The sequence below is a fragment of the Oncorhynchus masou genome, chromosome 31, assembly GCF_036934945.1.
Source record: "Oncorhynchus masou masou isolate Uvic2021 chromosome 31, UVic_Omas_1.1, whole genome shotgun sequence".
NCBI classification, from domain to species: domain Eukaryota; kingdom Metazoa; phylum Chordata; class Actinopteri; order Salmoniformes; family Salmonidae; genus Oncorhynchus; species Oncorhynchus masou.
In genome coordinates this window covers 68,185,504-68,212,457 of record NC_088242.1, presented here as the reverse complement: position 1 = coordinate 68,212,457, position 26,954 = coordinate 68,185,504, and the positions used below count along the sequence as shown (strand labels likewise).

Below are 26,954 nucleotides of genomic sequence, written 5' to 3'. Positions count from 1 at the left end.
TTTCCTCCCTCTCTACTCCACCCACACCATCTCTATTCCAACCCTCCCTCCCTCTCTACTCCAACCCCTCCCTCCACCTCTATTCCACCCCCCTCCCTCCATCTCTACTCCACACCCCCTCCCTCCACCTCTATTCCACCCCCCCTCCCTCCATCTCTACTCCACACCCCCTCCCTCCATCTCTACTCCACACCCCCTCCCTCCATCTCTACTCCACCCCCTCGCTCCACTCCCTCCATCTCTACTCCACCCCCTCGCTCCACTCCCTCCATCTCTACTCCACCCCCTCGCTCCATCTCTACTCCACACCATCCCTCCATCTCTACTCCACCCCATCCCTCCATCTCTACTCCACCCCATCCCTCCATCTCTACTCCACCCCCTCCCTCCATCTCTACTCCACCCCCTCCCTCCATCTTTACTCCACCCCCTCCCTCCATCTCTACTCCACCCCCTCCCTCCATCTCTACTCCACCCCCTCCCTCCATCTCTACTCCACCCCCTCCCTCCATCTCTACTCCACCCCTCCATCCATCTTTACTCCACCCCCTCCATTCATCCATCTCTACTCCATCTCAACTCCAGCCCCTCCATCCTTCTCTACTCCACACCCTCCCTCCATCTCTACTCCACCCCTCCCTCCATCTTTACTCCACCCCCTCCATCCATCCATCCATCTCAACTCCAGCCCCTCCATCCTTCTCTACTCCACACCCTTCCTCCATCTCTCTACTCCACCCCCTCCCTCCATCTCTCTACTCCACCCCCTCCCTCCATCTCTCTACTCCACCCCCTCCCTCCATCTCTCTACTCCACCCCTCCCTCCTTTCCTCCCTCTACTCCAACCCCTCCGTCCATCTCTACTCCATCCCCTCCCTCCATCCCTCTACTCCCTCCATCCATCCCTCTACTCCACCCCCTCCCACCCTCCATCTCTACTCCACCCCCTCCCTCCATCTCTACTCCATCCCCTCCCTCCATCTCTACTCCACCCCTCCCTCCATCTCTACTCCACCCCTCCCTCCATCTCTACTCCACCCCCTCCCTCCATCTCTCTACTCCACCCCCTCCCTCCATCTCTCTACTCCACCCCTCCCTCCTTTCCTCCCTCTACTCCAACCCCTCCGTCCATCTCTACTCCATCCCCTCCCTCCATCTCTCTACTCCCTCCATCCATCCCTCTCTATTCCACCCCCTCCCACCCTCCCTCCATCTCTACTCCACCCCCCTCCCTCCCTCCCTAAATCTCTACTCTACCCCCTCCCTCCCTCCCTAAATCTCTACTCCCCCTCCCTCCTCCCTCCCTCCATCTCTACCCCCTCCCTCCCTCCCTCCCTCCATCTCTACCCCCTCCCTCCCTCCTCTACCCCCCTCCCTCCCTCCCTCTCTACTCCACCCCCCTCCCTCCCTCCCTAAATCTCTACTCTACCCCCCTCCCTCCCTCCCTAAATCTCTACTCCCCTCCCTCCCTCCCTCCCTCCATCTCTACCCCCCTCCCTCCCTCCATCTCTACCCCCTCCCTCCCTCCTCTACCCCCCCCTCCCTCCCTCCCTCCTCTACCCCCTCCATCTCTACATCATACCCCTTCCTCTTTAGTCCCCCTCACCTCTCCACACATTCAGGGCTACATATGCTTGCTCACTAAGACCAGTCGCACACAACAGAGCAGAACAAAGCTGAGTGTGAGAAACAGAGAGGAGTAACAGAAAGAGAGACAGGCTATTTGTTTGTTTTAGACAGTGTGTAGTTGTGAAACGATGTGTGTTTAGAGTAGCAGGGTCTGTACCGTGTGTCACATATTACAGAGAGAGACTGAGGGACAAGGGAGACTTATTAGAAAGAATACAGGAGTTTGTTTTTTGTGAATGACTGTGTGGAAGTAGTTAGGTTATATTTACCCTTTCTAACCTAAATAATAGCTCTTCCTCCAACCAGTAACTACAAAGTAGGTGTTTATGTAACTAGAGGGGGGGATTATTGTAGATGGTTTGTGTGTGTGTGTGTGGCTGCAAATTGAACCCAACCCCCCTCAACCCCTTTACCTAAAGGTAAACATACTGTATTTGTGTTGGCTGCTGTGTGTGTCATTTCAGCACATGACTCAATGACATTGAGAGCCCAGTGTTGATGGTTGACATATTTATTAGTTTGATATCTGACTTTACAGGCTAGGTTTGACAACAGTAACACACACAATTACATATACAGAAAAGGAACCGCCAGCATCAGAACCCTTTATAAAAGGCCTCTGACTACAGAGAGCACGCACACATATGGGTCACATGCAGTGTGTGGTGTTGTATGGGTCAGATGCAGTGTGTGGTGTGGTATGAGTCAGATGCAGTGTGTGGTGTGGTATGAGTCAGATGCAGTGTGTGGTGTGGTATGAGTCAGATGCAGTGTGTGGTGTGGTATGGGTCAGATGCAGTGTGGTATGGGTCAGGTGCAGTGTGGTATGGGCCAAATGCAGTGTGTGGTGTGGTATGGGTCAGGTGCAGTGTGTGGTGTTGTATGGGTCAGGTGCAGTGTGTGGTGTGGGTCTGATGCAGTGTGTGGTGTGGTATGGGTCAGGTGCAGTGTGTGGTGTTGTATGGGTCAGGTGCAGTGTGTGGTGTGGTATGGGTCAGGTGCAGTGTGTGGTGTGGTATGGGTCAGGTGCAGTGTGTGGTGTGGTATGGGTCAGGTGCAGTGTGTGGTGTGGTATGGGTCAGGTGCAGTGTGTGGTGTGGTATGAGTCAGATGCGGTGTGGTATGGGTCAGATGCAGTGTGTGGTGTGGTATGGGTCAGATGCAGTGTGTGGTGTGGTATGAGTCAGATGCAGTGTGTGGTGTGGTATGAGTCAGATGCAGTGTGTGGTGTGGTATGGGTCAGATGCAGTGTGGTATGGGTCAGGTGCAGTGTGGTATGGGCCAAATGCAGTGTGTGGTGTGGTATGGGTCAGGTGCAGTGTTGTATGGGTCAGGTGCAGTGTGTGGTGTGGGTCTGATGCAGTGTGTGGTGTGGGTCAGGTGCAGTGTGTGGTGTTGTATGGGTCAGGTGCAGTGTGTGGTGTGGTATGGGTCAGGTGCAGTGTGTGGTGTGGTATGGGTCAGGTGCAGTGTGTGGTGTGGTATGGGTCAGGTGCAGTGTGTGGTGTGGTATGAGTCAGATGCAGTGTGTGGTGTGGTATGGGTCAGATGCAGTGTGTGGTGTGGTATGAGTCAGATGCAGTGTGTGGTGTGGTATGAGTCAGATGCAGTGTGTGGTGTGGTATGGGTCAGATGCAGTGTGTGGTGTGGTATGAGTCAGATGCAGTGTGTGGTGTGGTATGGGTCAGATGCAGTGTGTGGTGTGGTATGAGTCAGATGCAGTGTGTGGTGTTGTATGGGTCAGATGCAGTGTGTGGTGTTGTATGGGTCAGATGCAGTGTGTGGTGTTGTATGGGTCAGATGAAGTGTGTGGTGTTGTATGGGTCAGATGCAGTGTGTGGTGTGGTATGAGTCAGATGCAGTGTGTGGTGTGGTATGAGTCAGATGCAGTGTGTGGTGTGGTATGAGTCAGATGCAGTGTGTGGTGTGGTATGGGTCAGATGCAGTGTGTGGTGTGCTATGAGTCAGATGCAGTGTGTGGTGTGGTATGAGTCAGATGCAGTGTGTGGTGTGGTATGGGTCAGATGCAGTGTGTGGTGTGGTATGAGTCAGATGCAGTGTGTGGTGTTGTATGGGTCAGATGCAGTGTGTGGTGTTGTATGGGTCAGATGAAGTGTGTGGTGTTGTATGGGTCAGATGCAGTGTGTGGTGTGGTATGAGTCAGATGCAGTGTGTGGTGTGGTATGAGTCAGATGCAGTGTGTGGTGTGGTATGAGTCAGATGCAGTGTGTGGTGTGGTATGGGTCAGATGCAGTGTGTGGTGTGGTATGAGTCAGATGCAGTGTGTGGTGTGGTATGAGTCAGATGCAGTGTGTGGTGTGGTATGGGTCAGATGCAGTGTGTGGTGTGCTATGAGTCAGATGCAGTGTGTGGTGTGGTATGAGTCAGATGCAGTGTGTGGTGTGGTATGGGTCAGATGCAGTGTGTGGTGTGGTATGGGTCAGATGCAGTGTGTGGTGTGGTATGAGTCAGATGCAGTGTGTGGTGTTGTATGGGTCAGATGCAGTGTGTGGTGTTGTATGGGTCAGATGCAGTGTGTGGTGTTGTATGGGTCAGATGCAGTGTGTGGTGTTGTATGGGTCAGATGAAGTGTGTGGTGTTGTATGGGTCAGATGAAGTGTGTGGTGTTGTATGGGTCAGATGCAGTGTGTGGTGTGGTATGGGTCAGATGCAGTGTGTGGTGTGCTATGAGTCAGATGCAGTGTGTGGTGTGGTATGAGTCAGATGCAGTGTGTGGTGTGGTATGGGTCAGATGCAGTGTGTGGTGTGCTATGAGTCAGATGCAGTGTGTGGTGTGGTATGAGTCAGATGCAGTGTGTGGTGTGGTATGGGTCAGATGCAGTGTGTGGTGTGCTATGAGTCAGATGCAGTGTGTGGTGTGGTATGAGTCAGATGCAGTGTGTGGTGTGGTATGGGTCAGATGCAGTGTGTGGTGTGGTATGGGTCAGATGCAGTGTGTGGTGTGGTATGAGTCAGATGCAGTGTGTGGTGTTGTATGGGTCAGATGAAGTGTGTGGTGTTGTATGGGTCAGATGAAGTGTGTGGTGTTGTATGGGTCAGATGCAGTGTGTGGTGTGGTATGGGTCAGATGCAGTGTGTGGTGTGCTATGAGTCAGATGCAGTGTGTGGTGTGGTATGAGTCAGATGCAGTGTGTGATGTGGTATGGGTCAGATGCAGTGTGTGGTGTGCTATGAGTCAGATGCAGTGTGTGGTGTGGTATGAGTCAGATGCAGTGTGTGGTGTGGTATGGGTCAGATGCAGTGTGTGGTGTGCTATGAGTCAGATGCAGTGTGTGGTGTGGTATGAGTCAGATGCAGTGTGTGGTGTGGTATGGGTCAGATGCAGTGTGTGGTGTGGTATGGGTCAGATGCAGTGTGTGGTGTGGTATGGGTCAGATGCAGTGTGTGGTGTTGTATGGGTCAGATGCAGTGTGTGGTGTGCTATGAGTCAGATGCAGTGTGTGGTGTGCTATGAGTCAGATGCAGTGTGTGGTGTGGTATGAGTCAGATGCAGTGTGTGGTGTGGTATGAGTCAGATGCAGTGTGTGGTGTGCTATGAGTCAGATGCAGTGTGTGGTGTGCTATGAGTCAGATGCAGTGTGTGGTGTGGTATGAGTCAGATGCAGTGTGTGGTGTGGTATGAGTCAGATGCAGTGTGTGGTGTGGTATGAGTCAGATGCAGTGTGTGGTGTTGGGGTGAAGATATGACGTAACTCTGTACACAACTCTGGTTAGTTTTATCAGGGTGGATCCCTCTCCCTGTCCCAAATCTAGCCAATGTCATTAGTCTCTAGCCCACTTTGGCATCACAATACGTGGATCAAATCGTCATATCACACAAATATTATTAAGATTTTGTAATAACTAACTGATTCCTTTAAGTCAAACCTCTTCCTTAGCTGTGAGTAAAATACCTTGATGGTTCTGACCACCATCAAAGTGCTTTAAACATAAAACCACACAACAACAGAAACTAACTTCACCAAGTCATACCTGAATGACATGCTCTAAATGAGAGAGACCGCTTTAGATACTGATAAGGTGATATAGCATGAGGAATTGGATATGGAAGACATTTCCAATACATTAAACATATACATACATGTACCCACACACACACCCAGGAGGAAGCATGTATCAGAGTCTGATGCTGGGGTAAAAACCATAACAACACAGATGTCATTATTGCCTCATTTCACCATTATAAACACACACACACACACACACACACACAGCAACCTGCTAAACATCCCCTTTCCGATACATCTGAATTGATACCAAAAATAGATACGTGTTTATATATATATACTGTTTACATTATAATACGTTTACATTATACCACAACCTAATAAAAGGTTCAAAGGTCACAATATTACATTTACACAGCTCTGTGGAGGGGTGATATGGAAGGGTTTGAGTGCTTGTCTGCGCAAACTCTGTGTTTGTGTGTAAACACTCATACAGTGGAGTGTGTATGCCTCAAGCTTTGTGTGTGTGTGAATAATCACACTGTATGTGTGTGTACTCATGCTGTGTGTGACGTCACACAGGTGTGCTTTCATCACATCCACAGAACTGCTCTTTTAACCTGAGAATATATATTCCAAATCTCCCACACACAGAGAGGGAGAACAGACGGAATAGTCCACACAGAGAGGGAGAACAGACGGAATAGTCCACACAGAGAGGGAGAACAGACGGAATAGTCCACACAGAGAGGGAGAACAGACGGAATAGTCCACACAGAGAGGGAGAACAGACGGAATAGTCCACACAGAGAGGGAGAACAGACGGAATAGTCCACACAGAGAGGGAGAACAGACGGAATAGTCCACACAGAGAGGGAGAACAGACGGAATAGTCCACACAGAGAGGGAGAACAGACGGAATAGTCCACACAGAGAGGGAGAACAGACGGAATAGTCCACACAGAGAGGGAGAACAGACGGAATAGTCCACACAGAGAGGGAGAACAGACGGAATAGTCCACACAGAGAGGGAGAACAGACGGAATTGTCCACACAGAGAGGGAGAACAGACGGAATAGTCCACACAGAGAGGGAGAACAGACGGAATAGTCCACACAGAGAGGGAGAACAGACGGAATAGTCCACACAGAGAGGGAGAAAGATAGTGGAGAATTTTCATAATCAGGCTGGATTTTCTATGCTGAAATGATTGAGTCAAAAAAAAAAAAAAAAAAACAGGAACACACTTTGTCTTTGAAGATCTTACAGTCAGTACTGACTACTCATTCCCCTCCTCAGACTACTCTGCGCTGATGATGTGACTACAGCGGGAATGGAGCGTCTTCTCTACTTAAAGTGCAAAAAACAAAAAACTGGCTGAGCCAAGAACTAACAACAAGACTACATAAAGCTGGATCTCACACACACACACACACACACACACACACACACACACACACACACACACACACACACACACACACACACACACACGTCGCAGTGTGGTGATAGGTGTCTTGGAGAGACTACAGCAGTAGGGCAGGGACAAACATCACATGAATCGGTTTATAAACTTGTGTTTAGGAGCTGTTTGGCTTCCGGAATGGCTTTTCTCTTCTGCTTTTTGACTCTCTCAGCCACCGTAGATGTCCTAGACACAGACCTATGACAGGGCAGCACTGCTCACGATACAAGACGTTGCATGGCATGGAGTGTTGTTGGGAAGTGGAGTGTGTATGTGTGTGTCGTAGTACCGTAGTACTAGGCCGGTCCGTTTGCCAAGGATGGTGTGTCTCTGTGGGGAGAGTGGAGGGGGTGGTGTCAGCGAAGAAGCAGGTACACAAGACAGAGACACAGATACACACTTACTTTGTGACGGTGGCAGGCCGAATTTTGAGGGGAGCAGCAGTGGCATTGAGAGGGTCTCCTCCACCCATCACCCTCTCTTTCTCCTTCATCTTCTCTTTCTCTCTCATGTCATCCTCACTGTAAGAGTAGAAAGACATAGGTAAGAACATACTGGCAGTGTCTCAAATCACACCCTCTTCCCTGTATAGGGCACTATTATTGGCCAGAACTCTACAGTGCATTCTGAAAGTATTCAGACCCTTTGACTTTTCCACATTTTGTTACGATACAGCCTTATTCTAAAATGTTTTCAATTGTTTTATCCCCTCAATCTACATACAATATCCTGTAATGACAGAGGAAAAACATTTAAAAGAAAAAACATTTTTGCAAATTTATAAAAATCTTGGGTATAACGCTACAAGCTTGGCACACCTGTATTTGGGGAGTTTCTCCCATTCTCTGCAGATCCTCTCAAGCTCTGTCAGGTTGGAAGGGGAGCGTCGCTGCACAGCTATTTTCAGGTCTCTCCAGAGATGTTCGATCGGGTTCAATTCCGGACTCTGGCTGGGCCACTCAAGGACATTCAGAGACTTGTCCCGAAGCCCCTACTGCATTGTCTTGGCTGTGTGCTTAGTGTCGTTGTCCTGTTGGAAGGTGAACCTTCACCCCAGTCTGAGTTGCTGAAAGCTCTGGAGCAGGTTTTCATCAAGGATCTCGCTGTACTTTGCTCTGTTCATCTTTGTCTCCCAGTCTTTGCAGCTGAAAAAATAATCTTGTTTCTCATGGTCTGAGAGTCTTTAGGTGCCTTTTAGCAAACACAAGCAGGTTGTCATGTGCCTTTTACTGAGGAGTGGCTTCCGTCTGGCCACTCTACCATAAAGGCCTGAATGGTGGAGTGCTGCAGAGATGGTTGTCCTTCTGGAAGGTTCTCCCATCTCCACAGAGGAACTTCGGAGCTCTGTCAGAGTGACCATCGGGTTCTTGGTCACCTCCCTGACCAAGGCCCTTCTCCCCCGATTGCTCAGTTTGGCCGGGCACCCAGCTCTAGGAAGAGTCTTGTTGGTTCCAAACTTCTTCCATGATCCGGGTTTGTGACTAAAGCCTCAGGCTCATTAGCATAACGCAACGTTAACGATTTCTGAAAATCGCAAATAAAATGAAAATAATGCGTCTGCTCTCAAGCTTAGCCTTTTCTTAACAACACTGTCATCTCAGATTTTCAAAATATGCTTTTGAACCATAGAAATTGACTAATTTGTGTAAGAGTATGCAAAGCAGGCATAGCATTTTGAGTAGCATTTAGCACGCAACATTTTCACAAAAACCAGATAACCAAATAAATAAAATCATTTACCTTTGAAGAGCTTCTGATGTTTTCAATGAGGAGACTCTCAGTTACATACCAAATGCGCAGTTTTTCCTGAAAGCGTCGGTGTGTAGGAGAAATCGTTCCGTTTTCTACATTGCGTCTGGCTACCGAAACGAACCGAAAATTCAGTCACCTACAACGTAAAACTTTTTCCGGATTAACTACATAATATCGACCGAAACATGGCAAACGTTGTTTGGAATCAATCCTCAAGGTGTTTTTTCACATATCTCTTCATTGATATGCAGTTCGTGGAAACTTGCTTTCCTCTCTGTATCCCATGGAAAAATACTGGCAGGTGACTTTTGCGCACCAATTTCGGCGCAGGACACCGGGCGGACACCTGGTAAATGTGGTCAATCTTCCAATGATCTGCCTACAAATACGTCACAATGCTGCAGACACCTTGGGGAAACGACAGAAAGGGCAGGCTCATTCCTCTCGCATTCACAGCCATATAAGGAGACAATGGAAAACAGAGCCTCAAAAATCCTGCTCATTTCCTGGATGCCGTCTCATCTTGGTTTTGCCTGAAGCTCACGTTCTAGGGCACGCACAGAAAATATCTCGGTAGTTCTGGACACGTCAGAGTGTTTTCTTTCGAATGCTATCAATTATATGCATAGTCGAGCATCTTTTTGTGACAAAATATCTTGTTTAAAACGGGAATGTTTTTCATCCAAAAATGAAATAGCGCCCCCAGAGCATCAACAGGTTAAGAATGATGGAGACCACTGTGTACTTGGGGACCTTCAATGCTGCAGGAATATTTTGGTACACTTTCCCAGATCTGTGCCTCGACACAATCCTGTATCTGAGCTCTACGGACAATTCCTTCGACTTCATGTCTTGGTTTTTGCTCTGACATGCACTGTCAACTGTGGGACCTTATATAGACAGATGTGTGCCTTTCCAAAATCATGTCCAATCAATTTAATTTACCACAGTTGGACTCCAATCAAGTTGTAGAAACATCAAGGATGATCAAAGGAAACAGGATGCACCTGAGCTCAATTTCAAGTCTCATAGCAAAGGGTCTGAAAATTAATGTAAATAAGGTATTTCTAAAAACCTGTTTTCGCCTTGTCATTACGGGGTATTGTGTGTAGATGGATTAAATAAACAATTTCTTCATCAATTTTAGAATAAGGCTGTAACGTAACAAAATGTGGAAAGTGAAGGGGTCTGAATACTTTGAATGCACTGTATGTTGCAGCCCTATGTGGTTCTGACCAAAAGTAGTGCACTCTAGGATTTTCGAGCGCTTTTGGATTTGCCTCTAGTAGACCCATCAGAACTCAGCATAGACCTAGAGTAGAGAGGCATAGTCATAGGATCAAAGAGGACTGTAGGGATGCCCAGCCAAAGGTCAGAGGTAAAAATATACAGTTTTCATGCAGCTGAACACAAAGCTCAATACCTTGGTTTGACGTTATCAACAGCAGAACTGCAGTCCATTCACTGCTAATAGGGTGGCAGGTAGCCTAGCGATTTGAGCATTGGGCCAGTAACCGAAAGGTCGCTGGCTCGAATACATGAGCCAACAAGGTGAAAATCTGTTAATGTTCCCTGAACTTCTTTGGGACAGGGGGGCAATATTGAGTAGCTTGGATAAAAAGGTGCCCAGAGTAAACTGCCTGATACTCTGTCCTAAAAGCTAGAATATGCATATAATTAGTAGATTTCAATAGGAAAACACTCTGAAGTTTCTAAAACTGTTTGAATGATGTCTGTGAGTATAACAGAACTAATATGGCAGGCAAAAACCTGAGAAAAAAAACAACCAGGAAGTGGGAAATCTGAGGTTCGTAGTGTTTCAACTCTTTGCCTATCCAAGATACAGTGGAAATGGGGTCATGTTACACTTCCTAAGGCTTCTAATAGATGTCAACAGTCTATAGAACCTTGTTTGATGCTTCTACGATAAAGGAGGGGGGGAATGAGAGGGGATTGAGTCAGAGGTCACGAGCATTCACATGGGAGGTAGCTTACATTTCATAGCATTTCTGAAGACAAAGGAATTTTCCAGTTAGAATATTATTGAAGATTTATGATAAAAACATCCTAAAGATTGATTCTATACTTAGTTTGAAATGTTTCTACGGACTGTAATATGACTTTTCGTCTGAACTTTCGCCTGGACCTGCCAGCGCATCGTCAGTTTGGATTGTGTACTAAACGAGCAAACAAAAGGAGGTGCTTGGACATAAATTATGGACTTTATTAATTAAGGAACAAATCAAAAATGTATTGTGAAACTGGGATTCCTGGGAGTGCATTGAAGATCAAAGGTAAGTGAACATTTATAATGCTATTTCTGAATTCTGTTGACTCCACAACATGACGGATATCTCTTTGGGTTGATTGGGCTCTGAGCGCTGTACTCAGATTATTGTATGGTGTGCTTTTTCAGTAAAGCTTTTTTGAAATCTGACACAGCAGTTGCATTAAGGAGAAGTTTATCTAAAGTTCCATGCATAACACATGTATTTTCATCAGCATTTATAATGAGCATTTCTGTAAATTGAAGTGGCTCTCTGCAAAATCACTAGATGTTTTGGAAGCAAAGCATTACTGAACGTGACGCGCCAATATAAACTGAGATTTTTGGATACAAATATGAACTTTATTGAACAAAACATACATGTATTGTGTAACATGAAGTCCTATGAGTGTCATCTGATGAAGATCATCAAAGGTTAGTGATTAATTTTATCTCTATTTGGCTGGTGTTTTTCTGTGGCTATGTACTGACCTAACATAATCGTTTGGTGTGCTTTCGTAAATCCTTTTTGAAATCTGACATGTTGGCTGGATTCAAAAAAAGTGTAGCGTTAATTTGGTGTATTGCATGTGTGATTTCCTGAAAGTTTAATTTTTATCGTAATTTATTTGAATTTGGCGCTCAGCATTTTCACTGGATATTGGACGCTAGCTTCCCACATATCCCAGAGAGGTTAAGCAAGGCATTTGCTCCAGGGGCGCGGTACTATTATGCCTGACACTTTAAAACAATACATTTCACTGCACCTATCTGGTATATGAGACAATAAAAACCTGTCTTTTTTTGTTAGCAGATGTCATCTGTGGCTATGTTTCCATTGGGTTTTGCTCTGCAAAGTGTTATACACTCTGTAACACTCCCATGGCAATACAACTCCACAGGCAACACACTCAATGGCTAGAGACCTCATACACTACATACCCTCTGACTGCAGGATGAAAAACTCTGAGGAGAGGAAATTCAGAAGTGGAGGAGAGAATTTGGAAGGGAATGTGGGAGTGGAGGGAAGAGAAGAGGAGTGGAAGAGGGCGAGACAAGAAATTAAGAGAAGATGAGTAAGAAGAGGAGGAAGGACAGATTTGGAAAGTGAGAGGGAGGGAAGGAGAGAGGAAAAGAGAGAAGGTAAGATGAGAGGAGTGGTGTGGTGAGGACACTGGACAGTAAGGCAGGGAGAGGAATATACTGCACGACTGAGAAGAGAATGTGTGTGTGTGTGTGTGTGTGTGTGTGTGTGTACCTGGTGAAGACAACTCTCTCGGTGTTGGCGTCCATCCTAAGTCTGATGGTTTCCCGTCCAGCGGTTGTGACAACTGTCTCTGTAGTGACCATTTCCTTGGATACCGTCTCCATAGTAACAGATTCAGTCTTGTCCTCTTCATCACTTTCTGAGCCTCCTGATGAAGAGCTGTCTGATGCTACAAGGGGAGCCTTCCTCGCCACACACACACTCCACACACAAGCTGCAGAGAAAACACACACACTTTGCAAATTGAACACACACGATTATACACACGCCATGCAGGGAGAACACACAAAGACTTACAGTTCTTGTCTTGACTGGGTTTTGTTTTGTCTGACCCACAGATCTCGGAGTCTACTGGAGAAGTGCACCTCGGACCTGTCTCTGAACTGAACACACACACACACACACACACATATATAAACTTATACATGAGCAGCAGAAAGTTCATAAAGACAGACTGAAATGTGGCTACACTCACCAGCAGAAGGGCTGAAAATCAGTGAACTTGGCCCAGCCCTTCTCTGCAGTTATGGGTTGGGGGGCGGGGCTGCCCCATGCATCCACGCCCACTTCTGACTTGGGGGCAGGGCTGTCCCATGAGTCGACGCCCACTTTGGACTTGGGGGTGGGGCTACCCCATGGGTCTACGCCCACTCCTGATTTAGAGGCGGGGCTACCCCACGGGTCTAAGCCCACTCCAGGTGTGGGGGCAGGGCTACCCCATAGGTCTACGCCCACTCCAGACTTGGGGGTGGGGTTAGCCCATGGATCTACGCCCACTCCAGGAGAGGGGGCCTTAGAGTTCACCTCCCCAAAACTAGCCGCCCAGCCAGGGCCTGAGGAATAAATACAACTCAGAGCTGAGGACCAGACGCACACTAACAAAACAAGAAGAACCAGAAACATACGCATCGACTACCACAGCAACACACAACCAATGAAAATGATAAATACATACAACCACAAAAACACCCCATGAACAAAAACACATTATATACCCACACACAAGCAGACCTGTGTTCAAATAGTCATCCTTACTCTGTGCAGTCTCAGTCTGGCTGATGTTCTTGCTGTGTTCTGTCTGACCTGTGACCTCAATAGGCACCTCCCACTCCTCCGTTTCAGAACCTGTTGAGCTACCAGCAGTATCGCTCACCCCATCACTCTGAGCCACTCCAACAGACGTCCGTGACCCCCCAAACCTGAGAGAGCAAGACAGAGAGCGTTGTATGTGTACCTGGTCCTGGTGTGTTGTATTCTGGTCCAAGACCTGGTGTGTTGTATTCTGGTCCTGGTGCGTCGTATTCTGGTCCAAGACCTGGTGTGTCGTATTCTGGTCCTGGTGTGTCGTATTCTGGTCCTGGACCAGGTGTGTCGTATTCTGGTCCTGGTGTGTCGTATTCTGGTCCTGGACCAGGTGTGTCGTATTCTGGACCAGGTGTGTCGTATTCTGGTCCTGGTGTGTCGTATTCTGGTCCTGGTGTGTCGTATTGTTAATCTAAGTGTGTGAATGTGTGTGTGTTTGTATACCTGGTCCTAGACTTAGTGTGTGTAGTATAGTTGATCTCTCTCTCCTCCCAGATATCTTCCTCTTCGTTGTCATCAAACGACTGGATCTTCTCCTTAGTGCAGGCCTCAAATGCTGCAGTCTTAGCCTGCACATGCATGCACACACACCACAACATATGCATATAGATCCCTGCATAACTGTACCTGTTGACCAGTCTACGTAATGACTCAAGACAGTGGATTTCAAATGGATGCACCTAGGAGAGAGGCTATGGACTCTGTCACTCACAGTGTCCTCTGTGTCCACGTTGAAGTTAATCTCTGCGATCCGGTCAAAGGTGGCACTGCCGCACACAACATACACACAATCACAATCAAGTCAGAACCACTTAGAGGACTTACTTGATGCTGTGTGTGTGTGTGTGTCTTACTTGATGTTGTCGCCGTGTTCTGAGAACTCGTCGTCATTGAAGCCGAACTGATCCACAAAGTTAGCAGTGATCTGCTGGATCTGGTAGTCTGAGAATGTCTGAAAGACAGCACACATAGAAAACAGAACTGGATTATGGTAACTACCATGACAGAGTAGGAGCAGTAGATGACTATCTGGAAATACATGTAAATGCATGTGTGTGTGTGTACTTGTTGCAGTGACAGCTCTTTGGGGAAGGGACTCTGTCGATCATCGTCTTCACTGGAGGAGCGCAGGTTGTGAGACACCTGGAACACACAAGGCCAGGGGTTTTATGTGTGTGTGTGTGTGTGTGTGTGTGTGTGTGTGTGTGTGTGTGTGTGTGTGTGTGTGTGTGTGTGTGTGTATACCAGGTCTACAGTGTTCTTCCTGTTGATCTCTGTCAGGGCCTGGTCTACAAAGGTCTCCCAGCGCCCCTTGCAATCCACAAGCAGCTCTGCAACACACAGTCACAGTAGAGACAGCTTCACACACAGACAGTTATTATACAATAGGTTTGTTATGTCCGTAACCCTAAGTAACCCACACAGCCCTACCTGTAATAAGGCTGCTGATCTGGCTGTGTATTGGTCCTTTCTCCATGCTACAGACAACAGTGTTGGCGATCCTAGTCAGGTGACCCATGTAGCCTCTCCTCATGCCCCCCTCCGCCCTGAGAACACACACGTTCATGCCAATATGTAACACACACAATTATATTTATGAACGTTAACACACTATACTAGTGATACACCAATCACAGATGACAAAACAGGTTAAAAAACAGCTGATTTGCTATCTGTTTAACAGTTTTAAATATCTTACTGCATCTTATCATTCTCCTCCCAGGCCTCCAATATCCTCGGAACCAGACGACAGTCCTGAAACAACTGCAGATGGGGAGGGGGGGGGGGAGAGTTACTGAGACACACAGGCAGGCAAAGACAGAGAGAGACAGACAGACAGACAGACACGTACATGGGTCACCAGTGGGTTGTGTGTGGAGATGTCGGGAGGAACAGAGGGCAGTGGGAGTGTAGGGCCAGGCGAGGCCTGCTTCTCCTGGGGCTCCTGCTGAAGCCTGGGATTTTCCTGGTTAACCAGGGGTCTCTGCTCCTGGGCAGAGTGGCTGAGGATGGCTGCCACACACAGCTCCACTTGGAAGTGCAGGAAGTTGTTCCAGGTGTACTTAAAGAACAGGTCCTGCAACACACAACAAAAACAGCTTAACGGATAAAAGAGGTAAAGGTGTATACAAACCAGGACATGGTGTGTGTGTGTACTGACCAGTAGAATGTTTATGGTGTTGAGTCTGCAGAGCTCCAGTGTGACAGTGTTGTTATAAATGGTGTTGTTACAACAAATGTAATAACTGGTGTTAGTGGTCTGTAGCAGAGAGGCCATCAGTCTGGCCACATGGAGACGACAGTTACCCAGTGGCACCTCCAACACACCTAGACTGGTAAGCATGGGGGTCACCTACAAACACACAAACACGTCAATGAGTTTTATGATGTGTTAAATAGTTGACATTACAACTCTGAAACTATACATGGCATAACAGTGCAAGACTGTATGGGTGACTAAGTCAGAGAATACAGGATGTGTGTCTGTTGAAGGTGTGTGTTTGCGTGCGTGTGCAAGTTTACCCTGGGCGGATCCAGCAGTAGTTGGTGGTAGTGTGTGAGGTGGGGTTGGATGGCCTGCAGGATGCTACTGTTGACACACCTCTCATGTCCCTGAACACACACATCCAACATACCCTCCACCCTGGAACACACACACAGGTAAGGTAGGTATCTTTAGGGAAGTATCTAGATCAGTCACAACTTTTCCATTTACACCCCCTACCCATGGGCAGTTGCTACTGAGAAATGTCTTCCTGTCATAAGAGGAAATGTGTGCGTGCAGTGAAAGCAAAAAGAGGCTGTGACCACATTCCTATACATCCCAACTCCGCCACGGCTCGTTGGCCAAAGCCTATTGGGAAATGAAAGGAGTTTTTGGATAAACTCTGAAAATAAGCTATGTGGTAAACATAGGCTTAAAAGGGTAGGAAGCATGAGTTTTTGCTCACCAATGTAACAACATGGTGTGGTCAAAGACTTAGTAACTTAGTTATAGGTAACCAGATCGTGACTACAAGTACAAACATGGTTTTGTTTTTGGGTCATTACATATTTAATACATTATTTCCGGATATCTTCTAAACAACCCACAATGCACTATTTCTCAATATCACATGGAACATCTACTCTGTGCTGCCTAGTTCGTATGCTAGCTCGGCAGCTTGCTCAAGCTGGCTAACGTTAGCCACTAGCTATGCTCGCATGTAATTACATTCCAGACCAAGTGTTGGCGGGGGTGAGCTACAATCCACTGATCAAGAGGAGGTGTGATGTACAAATGGGGCACCTGCGGCATCTCCGTGCTCTTTACGAACTTTGTGGCCGTTATCTAGTGGGAACCCATTAGCATGGCAGGCTCTGGTGCCTTCTTGCCGTAGGCTCAAAACAAAATAGAAAAATCATACCTGCTTGCTCTAATTGTGTAGTACCCATTCTTTAATCTGTTCTCCGGTTTGTTTTGTCAACTTTCAGCATGTTCTCTGTGAAGTAGGTTTCGAGAGTTTTGTAATTTTTCCCACCTTGGCTTCGTGCTATCACGCTAGTTAACTGACTCCTGGAATCTATCTATTTTATATTTTTCTCACTATATAGCTATTTGATTTCCCTGACTCTCCCTCGGCCCAGCGAAACGCCCGCCTACCACTCGCTTTGGTAGCCAACTCAGCTTGCACTCTTAAAAGTTTTACCATCGGATGGGCCCAACACTTCAATCTGTAGGTCTCTGCTCGCTCTTTGCTTTTAATCTGCGGTTATGTTTAAGTTGTGTTAGTTGTGGTTGGCTATGCTAGTTGGCTAAATAGCTAACATTAGCTGGCTAGCTAACATTAGCTGGCTGGCTAGCTTGCTCACCAAGATAACTGCATATAGCTAACATTCTTTGAAAACTGGTTAGATGGCTTTATGCATTTCCAAAACTTAAATTTACTTTAATGTAGCTGTACGCTAGCTTTTGATAACAACAGGCTGACTATTGCAGCGCTAATGTACCGATAGCAGGCTGGTAGGGCAAACGTTAGCAAACTAGTAGGGCTAAAGTTAGCAGGCTAGTTGGCTAGCAAGTTGATTGGTAACAATTAATTATTTGCTTGTAAATTGGCAGAAAATTACATTCAATCCAGTAGTCATGAGTGCAAATTCTTTGGTTTAATTTGAAGTTGTACATTTTAAGTTATTTCTGTTGGAGTTTACATTATAGGGAATAGGCTGGCTTGCCGCGTCCTCCATAACAGACTGACTACACCACTCGCGTTGCGTGCGAGAGCGGAGCAAAAATACATTTGGAAATCTATATTATTCAATTACTGCACCCACACTGCTCGTGCTCGCCAACGAGCGTCTGCGTTACCATGGGCTAAAATAGAAGTCAGTTCTATTTGTGACACAGATTGCGCTGCTCGTCCTGCCTCTCCCATTGGTTTATAGAAGCAAGTACCCACGTGCCATCTCCTCATTGGTTATACCCACGTGGGTGACTGAAAGAGGTCAGTGGTGGTAATGCACCTAATATATGAAAGTTGCCAATCACAATATAGCGTCAAGAGAAGTAAAAGCCTAGAAGGAGGAGAAATGACAAGAAACGATTTGGTTGACTGTTTTATGTGTGGATTAATTGTCGAAGTAGAGGACCTTGTGCATTTTAGGTAAAATAACAACTCAATGTTTATATTCCAGGACAAATAAGGCAGAAAAAGCAAGCTAGCTAAATAGGAGAAATTAGCTAGCAAGTGCAAGCTAGCTAAATTGCCATATATGTTTAATGCTTTTCGACCTGTCCCCAAATTAATGTAATTGGTTCAGTTTGTTTTGATATTTTAACCTGCGTGTCGTGATCGCGTTTGGTGTGGGGGGACAAAATACATTTATGCACGATGGCACATGCGCACAGCCGATTTGGGTTCCGTGTAATACATCACATCCCCAGAAAACATTTTCCGTCATGACTTCGGCAATCTTCGGAATTATGATTGTTTTTTTGTGAATTTTGAAGCATTTATGTAATCAAAACAAGTACGTAAAGGCTTCATAATTCATTAACTGACTGATATACAGGTCGCAATGGTGGGTAGTATATGGGGCTTTGGTGACAAAACGGATGGCACTGTGATAGACTGCATCCAATTTGTTGAGTTGGGTATTGGAGGCTATTTTGTAAATGACATCGCCGAAGTTGAGGATTGGTAGGATGGTCAGTTTTACAAGGGTATGTTTGGCAGCATGAGTGAAGGATGCTTTGTTGTGAAATAGGAAGCCAATTCTAGATTTAATTTTGGATTGGAGATGCTTAATGTGAGTCTGGTAGGAGAGTTTACAGTCTAACCAGACACCTAGGTATTTGTAGTTGTCCACGAATTCTAGGTCAGAGCCGTCCAGAGTAGTGATGTTGGACAGGCGGGCAGGTGCAGACAGCGATCAGTTGAAGAGCATGCATTTAGTTTTACTTGTATTTAAGAGCAATTGGAGGCCATGGAAGGAGAGTTGTATGGCATTGAAGCTTGCCTGGAGGGTTGTTAACAGTGTCCAAAGAAGGGCCAGAAATATACAGAATGGTGTTGTTTGCGTAGCGGTGGATCAGAGACTAGCGGTGGAAGAGCGACATCATTGATGTATACAGAGAAGAGAGTCGGTCCAATAATTTAACCCTGTGGCACCGCCATAGAGACTGCCAGAGGTCCGGACAACAGATCCTCCGATTTGACGCACTGAACTCTATCTGAGAAGTAGTTGGTGAACCAAGCGAGGCAATCATTTGAGAAACCAAGGCTGTCGAGTCTGCCGATGTGGTGATTGATAGAGTCGAAAGCCTTGGCCAGATCAATGAATACGGCTGCCCTGTAATGTTTCTTATCGATGGCGGCTAAGATATTGTTTAGTACCTTGAGTGTGGCTGAGGTGCACCCATGACAATCTCTGAAACCAGATTGCATAGCAGAGAGGGTATAGTGAGATTCAAAATGGTCGGTAATCTGTTTGTTGACTTGGCTTTCGAAGACCTTAGAAAGGCAGGGTAGGATAGATATAGGTCTGTAGCAGTTTGGGTCAAGAGTGTCCCCCCCCCTTTGAAGAGGGGGATGACCGCAGCTGTTTTCCAATCTTTGTGAATCTCAGACGACACGAAAGAGAGGTTAAACAGGCTAGTAATAGGGGTGGCAACTATTTCGGGCAGATAATTTTTAGAAAGAAAGGGTCCAGATTGTCTACCCCGGCTGATTTGTAGGGGTCCAGATTTTGCAGCTCTTTCAGAACATCAGCTGGATTTGGGAGAAGGAGAAATGGGGAAGACTTTGGCGAGTTGCTGTGGGGGATGCAGTACTGTTGACCGGGGTAGGGGTAGCCAGGTGGAAAGCATGGTGAGCCATGGAAAAATACTTATTGAAAATCTCAATTATAGTGTATTTATCAGTGGTGACAGTGTTTCCCATCTTCACTGCAGTGGGCAGCTGGGAGGAGGTACTCTTATTCTCCATGGACTTTACAGTGTCCCAGAACTTTTTTGGGAGCAAATTTCTGCATGAAAAAGCTAGCCTTGGCTTTTCTAACTGCCTGTGTATATTGGTTTCTAGCTTTCCTGAAAAGCTGCATATCATAGGGAGCTGTTCGATGCTAATGCAGAACGCCATAGGATGTTTTTGTGTTGGGCAGTCAGGGCAGTCAGGTCTGGGGAGAACCAAGGGCTATATCTGTTCCTGGTTCTAAATTTCTTGAATGGGGCATGCTTATTTAAGATGGTTAGGAAGGCATTTAAAAAAAAGAAAAACAGGCATCCTCTACTGACGGGATGAGATCAATATCCTTCCAGGATACCCTGGCCAGGTCGATTAGAAAGGCCTGCTTGCTGAAGTGTTTCAGGGAGCGTTTGACAGTGATGAGTGGAGATCGTTTGACCGCTGATCCATTACAGATGCAGGCAATGAGGCAGTGATCGCTGAGATCTTGGTTGAAGACAGCAGAGGTGTATTTAGAGGGCAAGTTGGTTAGGATGATATCTATGAGGGTGCCCGTGTTTAAGGCTTTTGGAAGGTACCTGGTAGGTTCATTGATAATTTGTGTGAGATTGAGGGCATCAAGCTTAGATTGTAGGATGGCTGGGGTGTTAAGCATGTTCCAGTTTAGGTCGCCTAGCAGCACGCTCTGAAGATAGATGGGGGGCAATCGGTTCACATATGGTGTCCAGAGCACAGCTGGGGGCAGAGGGTGGTCTATAGCAGGTGGCAACGGTGAGAGACTTGTTTTTAGAGAGGTGGATTTTTAAAAGTGGAAGTTCAAATTGTATGGGTACAGACCTGGATAGTAGGACAGAACTCTGCAGGCTATCTGCAACACCGCCCCCTTTGGCAGTTCTATCTTGTCTGAAAATGTTGTAGTTAGGGATGAAAATTTCTGAATTTTTGGTGGTCTTCCTAAGCCAGGATTCAGACACTGCTAGAACATCTGGGTTGGCAGAGTGTGCTAAAGCAGTGAATAAAACAAACTTAGGGAGGAGGCTTCTAATGTTAACGTGCATGAAACCAAGGCTATTACGGTTACCGAAGTCATCAAAAGAGAGTGCATGGGGAATAGGAGTGGAGCTAGGCACTACAGGGCCTGGATTAACCTCTACATCACCAGAGGAAAAGAGGAGGAGTAGGAGGATAAGGGTACGGCTTAAAGCAATGAGAATTGGTTGTCGATAACATCTGGAACAGAGAGTAAAAGGAGGTTTCTGGGGACGAGGTATAATGTATGGTAGGATGTGAATACAGTGGAGGTGAACCTAGGTATTGAGTGATGATGAGAGAGATATTGTCTCTAGAAACATCATTGAAACCAGGAGATGTCATCACATGTGTGGGTGGTGGCACTAATAGGTTGGATAAGGTATAGTGAGCAGGACTAGAGGCTGTACAGTGAAATAAGCCAATAAACACTAACCAGAACAGCAATGGACAAGGCATATTGATATTAAGGAGAGGCATGCTTAGTCGGGTGATCAAAAGGGTCCAGTGAGTTGTGAGGTTGGTTGGGGTCACGGCGATTCAGACAGCTAGCCGGGCCATCAGTAGCAAGCTAGCATAGGATGGAGGTCTGTTTTTAGCCACCTCGTGCTTTTCCGTCGGTAGGATTAGTGGGGTTCCGGGTGGTAGAGGTGATCAATCCAATTCGCAAAAAAATAGATATAGTTATAGAGGCCCAATAAGAAGAAAAAAATGTCCGATAGATCTATTCAGATAGTAGCCGATAAGACAGCTAACGATAAGCGGGCCGCAGATAAGCGTTCAGGTAACGTCGCGACGGAGGAGCTAGCTGGATAACTCCCTCGGGCAGATAACGTTGGTAGTCCAGTTGTGAAGGCCCAGTGGGGCTCCGCGTTGGCAGTAAAACGGGTCCGGATAGGTGATTGTAGCCCAGGAGTGGCTGATGGAACTCTTCAGCTGGCTAGCTCTGGAATAATTTATGTTTGCTCCGGGATCGACGTAAGCCGATAGTCACACGGATAGCAGCTAGCTAGCTGCGCGATCCAGGTGTAAATGTCCAGAGCTTGCGGTTGAAATCCGGGGACATGGACAGAAAATAGGTCCGGTATATTCCGGTCCGAGCCGCGCTTTTCCAAACTGGCGATAGATTTTCGAGCTAAAGGATAGCTGATGACCACAAACTGTGGTTAGCTGAATACTATTGATTAGCCAGTAAAGAAGCTAACTAGCTTCTGACTAGCTTCTGGTTAGCTTCTGGCTAGCTTCTGGCTACCATCATTAGTTCTCTCACGTCACCCCGCTCCTCCGCTCTCTCCACTGGCTTCCAGTTGAAGCTCGCATCCGCTACAAGACCATGGTGCTTGCCTACGGAGCTGTGAGGGGAACGGCACCGCAGTACCTCCAGGCTCTGATCAGGCCCTACACCCAAGCAAGGGCACTGCGTTCATCCACCTCTGGCCTGCTCGCCTCCCTACCACTGAGGAAGTACAGTTCCCGCTCAGCCCAGTCAAAACTGTTCGCTGCTCTGGCCCCCAATGGTGGAACAAACTCCCTCACGACGCCAGGACAGCGGAGTCAATCACCACCTTCCGGAGACACCTGAAACCCCACCTCTTCAAGGAATACCTAGGATAGGATAAGTAATCCTTCTCACCCCCCCCCCCTTAGTGATTTAGATGCACTATTGTAAAGTGGCTGTTCCACTGGATGTCAGAAGGTGAATTCACCAATTTGTAAGTCGCTCTGGATAAGAGCGTCTGCTAAATGACTTAAATGATATTATCTCATAGAACAAAACGTATAAGATTTCCTAAGCCTGGGTTAACTCAGACCTTACTTTCTGCATATATCCCAAAACTCCATTAATTTCCCCCATAGGAATGAACCAGAAACAGAGGTAGAAGATGCTAACTCATTTCGCTTTTTTAGTACTGCAAGCACTAGGCTTTTTAAGTATGCAAGAATAGAACACCCACCCTGGCCTCCTGATTTCCAGTAAGGTTAGAAGGATTTGAGTTCCACAGATGATACAGCTCTCTGTCCTCTCTCCCACAAACATGTTGTCCAGCAGCTGACCCACACACTCCTGCCTGGAGCACACAAGGCATAGGATATTACAGGTGTGTGTGTGTGTGTGTGTGTGTGTGTGTGTGTGACTTACGACTCCAGCACGGCAAGCAGAGGGTCAGCCTCAGAGTTCTCTTGGAGCTGATTGGCCTGGTCTCTGCTGAGACGGATGATGTCACACACAGTCTGGGATGCATTTGACTGTTTCTGAAACACACACACACACGGCTGTCGTTACCCCTGACAGCACTCTCTAGTCATCAGTAGAGTGGGTGTGTGTGTGTGTTGGCCTTACCTCCTCATCTTTCCCAGGGTGGATGAGCTCTATAAGCCTCTGGGCCAGCTGCTCTTCATTTAACCACTGCAGAGGGAACGCAAACGCACACTATTACAGACTTTACCACACACTGAGGGTGTGTGGATGTGTGTGTGTGTGTGTGTGTGTGTGTGTGTCGTACGTTGAGTGTGTCCTGTCTGAGAGGAGCAGGCTCTACACAGCTGATGAGGCGTAGCAGGAGGTCCATCATGGCTGATGTGTTGATGTGATTCAGGACCAGACCCAGGAAACCCTCCTTTCCCCGCAGAAAGGAGATCACCTACAGAGACCACAACACAACCACCTGTCAACCAGATCATCTAAAGACCAAAATAAATAATCATACAACAATGTAGGCTACAACAACATCATACAACAAAATGATTACAACCAATATTATCTACCCAAGTAGGGCACTATAAAAATCAAATCAGTTTAGTTTTTCCCAGGTTTCCATTTTTCACTCTCAAAATCAACCTTTTTTAGAGAAAAACAACAAAATTGGATGTTCTAAGTCCATAACAATGCTTAAAACACATTGTAGGACAATAGTTCCCAAAATCATATAACCTGTAGGACTAGGCTACATATACAGTACCAGTCAAAAGTTTGGACATGATTACTCATTCAAGGGTTTTCCTTTATTTTTACATTGTAGAATAATAGTGAAGACATCAAAACTATGAAATAACACAAATGGAATCATGTAGTAACCAGAAAAGTATTAAACAAATCAAAATATATTTTCAGATAGCCACCCTTGCTTTGATGACAACTTTGCCAAGAGTGTTTGAAGAATCTCAAATATAAAATATAATTTGATTTGTTTAACACTTTTTTGGTTACTACATGATTCCATTTGTTTTTTCATAGTTTTGATGTCTTCACTATTGATCTACAATGTAGAAAATAATACAAATAAAGAAAAACACTGGAATGTGTCCAAACTTTTGACGGGTACTATATAGATATAAAAAATGTTAAGCAATGATGAATAAGCATTATTTCGCAATATGATTTTTTCTTCTCCCAGGCAATTGGATGGTACCAATTCTATTTATCGGCTTATCAAATACATTATTATTATTTTCTTTACGGCCAGCGGAAGTCCTGGTGCGTGCACACACACGTCGTTTCAGAAAGTTGCAGGAAAATACAAATAACTGATGCATTTTCTAATTAGATCAATACATTTAGTTGATTTCCTACTAAGTGCACTACATTTTGAATATTGTTGAATTCTGTTTTAATGTCTGGATTCCATGCGCATTTTCCACAACACAGATTTTTTAGGGCTCTACACTAAAGAGAGGAAACCTTCCTTCTTCTGCAGAAAATGAATCACCGCCACAATGAAACTACAACACAACCAGAATAAAATGATCAACTGTGTGAGAGAGTTGGTGTTACTGTACCTGTTCGGTCTTGCGTGTGATGAGGTTTCCGATGGTCTTGCTGAAGAAGGACGCAAGAAGGGGGTTGAGGGGAGGGGGCTGCTCCAGGAAAGAGTACAGGGTATCCAGCAGGAGCTTCTCTCCACCCAGCTTATCATTTATCACCCCCACATCACTTGTCAGCAGCTCACACGCTATGTTAGGGTGCCTGGAACACACACACACTCAGCAAAGTATCCCACTGACTGACTGACTGATAGACAGTGTGTGTGTCTCTCTACTCCTCTTGACCTCCAAAGTTTTCTGAGCAAAAATGTAAAAAAAAAAAAAAATAGAATTTTAATTGTTGGCCATAAAAGACTAAAAACACCAGGAAATCAGCTCCAAGTGAGTTAATTTTGGAAATCAGTTCTCAAGTATTCCCACGCATAATAGAGAGATGTGATCATTTACAAAAGTAAGCAAGGTTTGAAATGATTATGTTTTAGTCAAATATTATCTCTGTTTGGGCTTCTTGCGGTCAATTTGCCATCTATAAATTATTTGTAATTAAGTTCCCGGCCCCCCAACCACCCGCTCGAGAAACAATTCGGCCCGCGGCTGAATCTAGTTGATGATCCCAAGTCCACTCACTTAAAACGTCTTGTTTCTTCCAGGCCAGCAGGGGGCTCTGTGGTGATGAGGTGCAGCAGCTCCTGCATGCAGGTGTCCTGGGACAGGAAGACAAGCAGCCTTGGGCCCAGAGAGGAGTGAAGAGACACTCATTAGCATGACACCATTTCCTATTTGAAATGCTAATAAACGGTTTCTATGGCAGATGTTAATGCTGAAGGATAACCTGCGGTTCTGGGCCTTGCACTCCTGTAGTACGTCCTCCTCCTCCATGAGCTCAGTGAGTGTGACATCATCCTTCTCCAGCAGGGCCTCCAGCTGGGACGACATGTGCAGGTCAAACTTCCAGAACATGGCTGCAGCTGCAAGGAGAAAGAGTGAATAGAAAGTCATCCTCACCAACTGTGTATCAAAGGTTTTGCAACTTTACATTGTTGCTGGGTCTGGAGTGTGATGAGGTTCGTTCCCCACGGTCTTACTCAAGAAGGATGCAAGGAGAGGGCTTGAATGGGGGGGGGTTACCAAGGTAATGTGTGTCCTTGGTCAGACCTCTTCAGTCATTTGTCTCAAAGACCCAGGAAGGAATGGTCATCTGCATCGACGATTACACACAGCCAGATACACCCCCCCTCAGTTTACAGAGGAAGCACATTAAACCTATAGTGAAACAGATATAGGTTAGATTGCACCTTTAAATGAGAATGTGTGTGAGTGTTTACCTAATTAATGTGTGTCCTTGGTCAGACCTCTTCAGTCATTTGTCTCATAGAGCCATGAAGGAATGGTCATCTGCATGGACGATTACACACTCACACCATTGGCGCACACACACTGATAAACGGTATGCACACCGAAAAGGTGATATAAATGGAGAACGAATCAGTGGGTTCCAGCACATACACACATCTCTGACTCTCCTAATCTTCAAGATTAGGACGCTGTGCTGCGTAGCAAGGTGGCTAGCTTGCTGCCGCCAATGACTGTCAAATATGTCTGACCATATTAGCTAGTAGGATGTTGTTAGCTAGATAGCTAATTAGACTGCGTATATTGCTAGCCAGGCAGATTATTGCAATCTTGCCATGGCACAACTACGACAAGCACCTACCTTGTCATTTAGCTCCAGGGCGTCAGTGTCAGTCTGCTAAAGTAGCTGGTTGAGCAGTTTGTTTATATTCCAAGCCAGTGAACTGGAGCTGCACGCCCCATCAACCAAATCTGTCAGTAATCTGGCGAGTGTTTCTTTGACAGCTCACCAGAGGCTGCCTGACCCTTCCACCCGTGTATAGTACAATCAATCCCAGCGCCAGTAAATTAATTGTCGCTTTTACCCTCAAGATTGCAGCAAGACAGACAAGGATGCTGTCATATTTTTTAATCAAAATGGCGGACACTGTTACGGGAACGCGCAAAATTAAAAGGTAGCTACGGGCACTTGTGGTTTATCGTTGTGGTAAAGAGTAGAGATTGTCCTGAATATTACAATTGCCCAAAATATGGGTGGCACCATTAAACCATAGCTTTCGCACTGCTATATGTATGCCCCCGCCCTAACGGATTATTGGCAATAGGAGATTATTAAAAATGATAACTGGGTCACAGTCAGGAGGATACTTCCAAAATTGACAAGCAGACGTTATCCAAAGCTGTTAGCCTCGAGATAATGCTATACAGATACATA

The 26,954-nt window shown here is 46.2% G+C and overlaps 1 protein-coding gene across 6 annotated transcripts in view; it reads right to left on the bottom strand.

The window, feature by feature from the left end:
- Positions 1-26,938, bottom strand: part of LOC135524320 (serine/threonine-protein phosphatase 6 regulatory subunit 2-like) — a 38,950-nt gene extending 12,012 nt beyond the window's left edge. Inside the window, exons 1-25 of one of the 6 annotated variants that reach the window (XM_064951766.1) lie at positions 26,382-26,938; positions 25,753-25,930; positions 25,500-25,635; positions 25,295-25,393; positions 24,683-24,869; positions 23,410-23,547; positions 23,247-23,312; positions 23,046-23,158; positions 22,861-22,974; positions 15,954-16,074; positions 15,592-15,783; positions 15,283-15,507; positions 15,130-15,194; positions 14,862-14,977; positions 14,676-14,761; positions 14,496-14,573; positions 14,285-14,382; positions 14,143-14,197; positions 13,875-13,999; positions 13,383-13,546; positions 12,823-13,180; positions 12,645-12,730; positions 12,339-12,561; positions 7,467-7,583; positions 2,125-7,392 (exon numbers count right to left, since the gene is read on the bottom strand). In XM_064951766.1, coding sequence (XP_064807838.1) covers positions 7,359-7,392; positions 7,467-7,583; positions 12,339-12,561; positions 12,645-12,730; positions 12,823-13,180; positions 13,383-13,546; positions 13,875-13,999; positions 14,143-14,197; positions 14,285-14,382; positions 14,496-14,573; positions 14,676-14,761; positions 14,862-14,977; positions 15,130-15,194; positions 15,283-15,507; positions 15,592-15,783; positions 15,954-16,074; positions 22,861-22,974; positions 23,046-23,158; positions 23,247-23,312; positions 23,410-23,547; positions 24,683-24,869; positions 25,295-25,393; positions 25,500-25,627 — 2,988 coding nt within the window. In that variant the 5' untranslated portion in view covers positions 25,628-25,635; positions 25,753-25,930; positions 26,382-26,938 and the 3' untranslated portion in view covers positions 2,125-7,358. Of the gene's footprint in view, positions 1-2,124; positions 7,393-7,466; positions 7,584-12,338; positions 12,562-12,644; positions 12,731-12,822; positions 13,181-13,382; positions 13,547-13,874; positions 14,000-14,142; positions 14,198-14,284; positions 14,383-14,495; positions 14,574-14,675; positions 14,762-14,861; positions 14,978-15,129; positions 15,195-15,282; positions 15,508-15,591; positions 15,784-15,953; positions 16,075-22,860; positions 22,975-23,045; positions 23,159-23,246; positions 23,313-23,409; positions 23,548-24,682; positions 24,870-25,294; positions 25,394-25,499; positions 25,636-25,752; positions 25,931-25,992; positions 26,063-26,381 lie in introns of those variants that run through there. The other 5 variants (XM_064951765.1, XM_064951760.1, XM_064951761.1 and 2 more) reach the window with 5 other exon arrangements.
- Between the last annotated feature and the right edge of the window lie 16 nt (positions 26,939-26,954).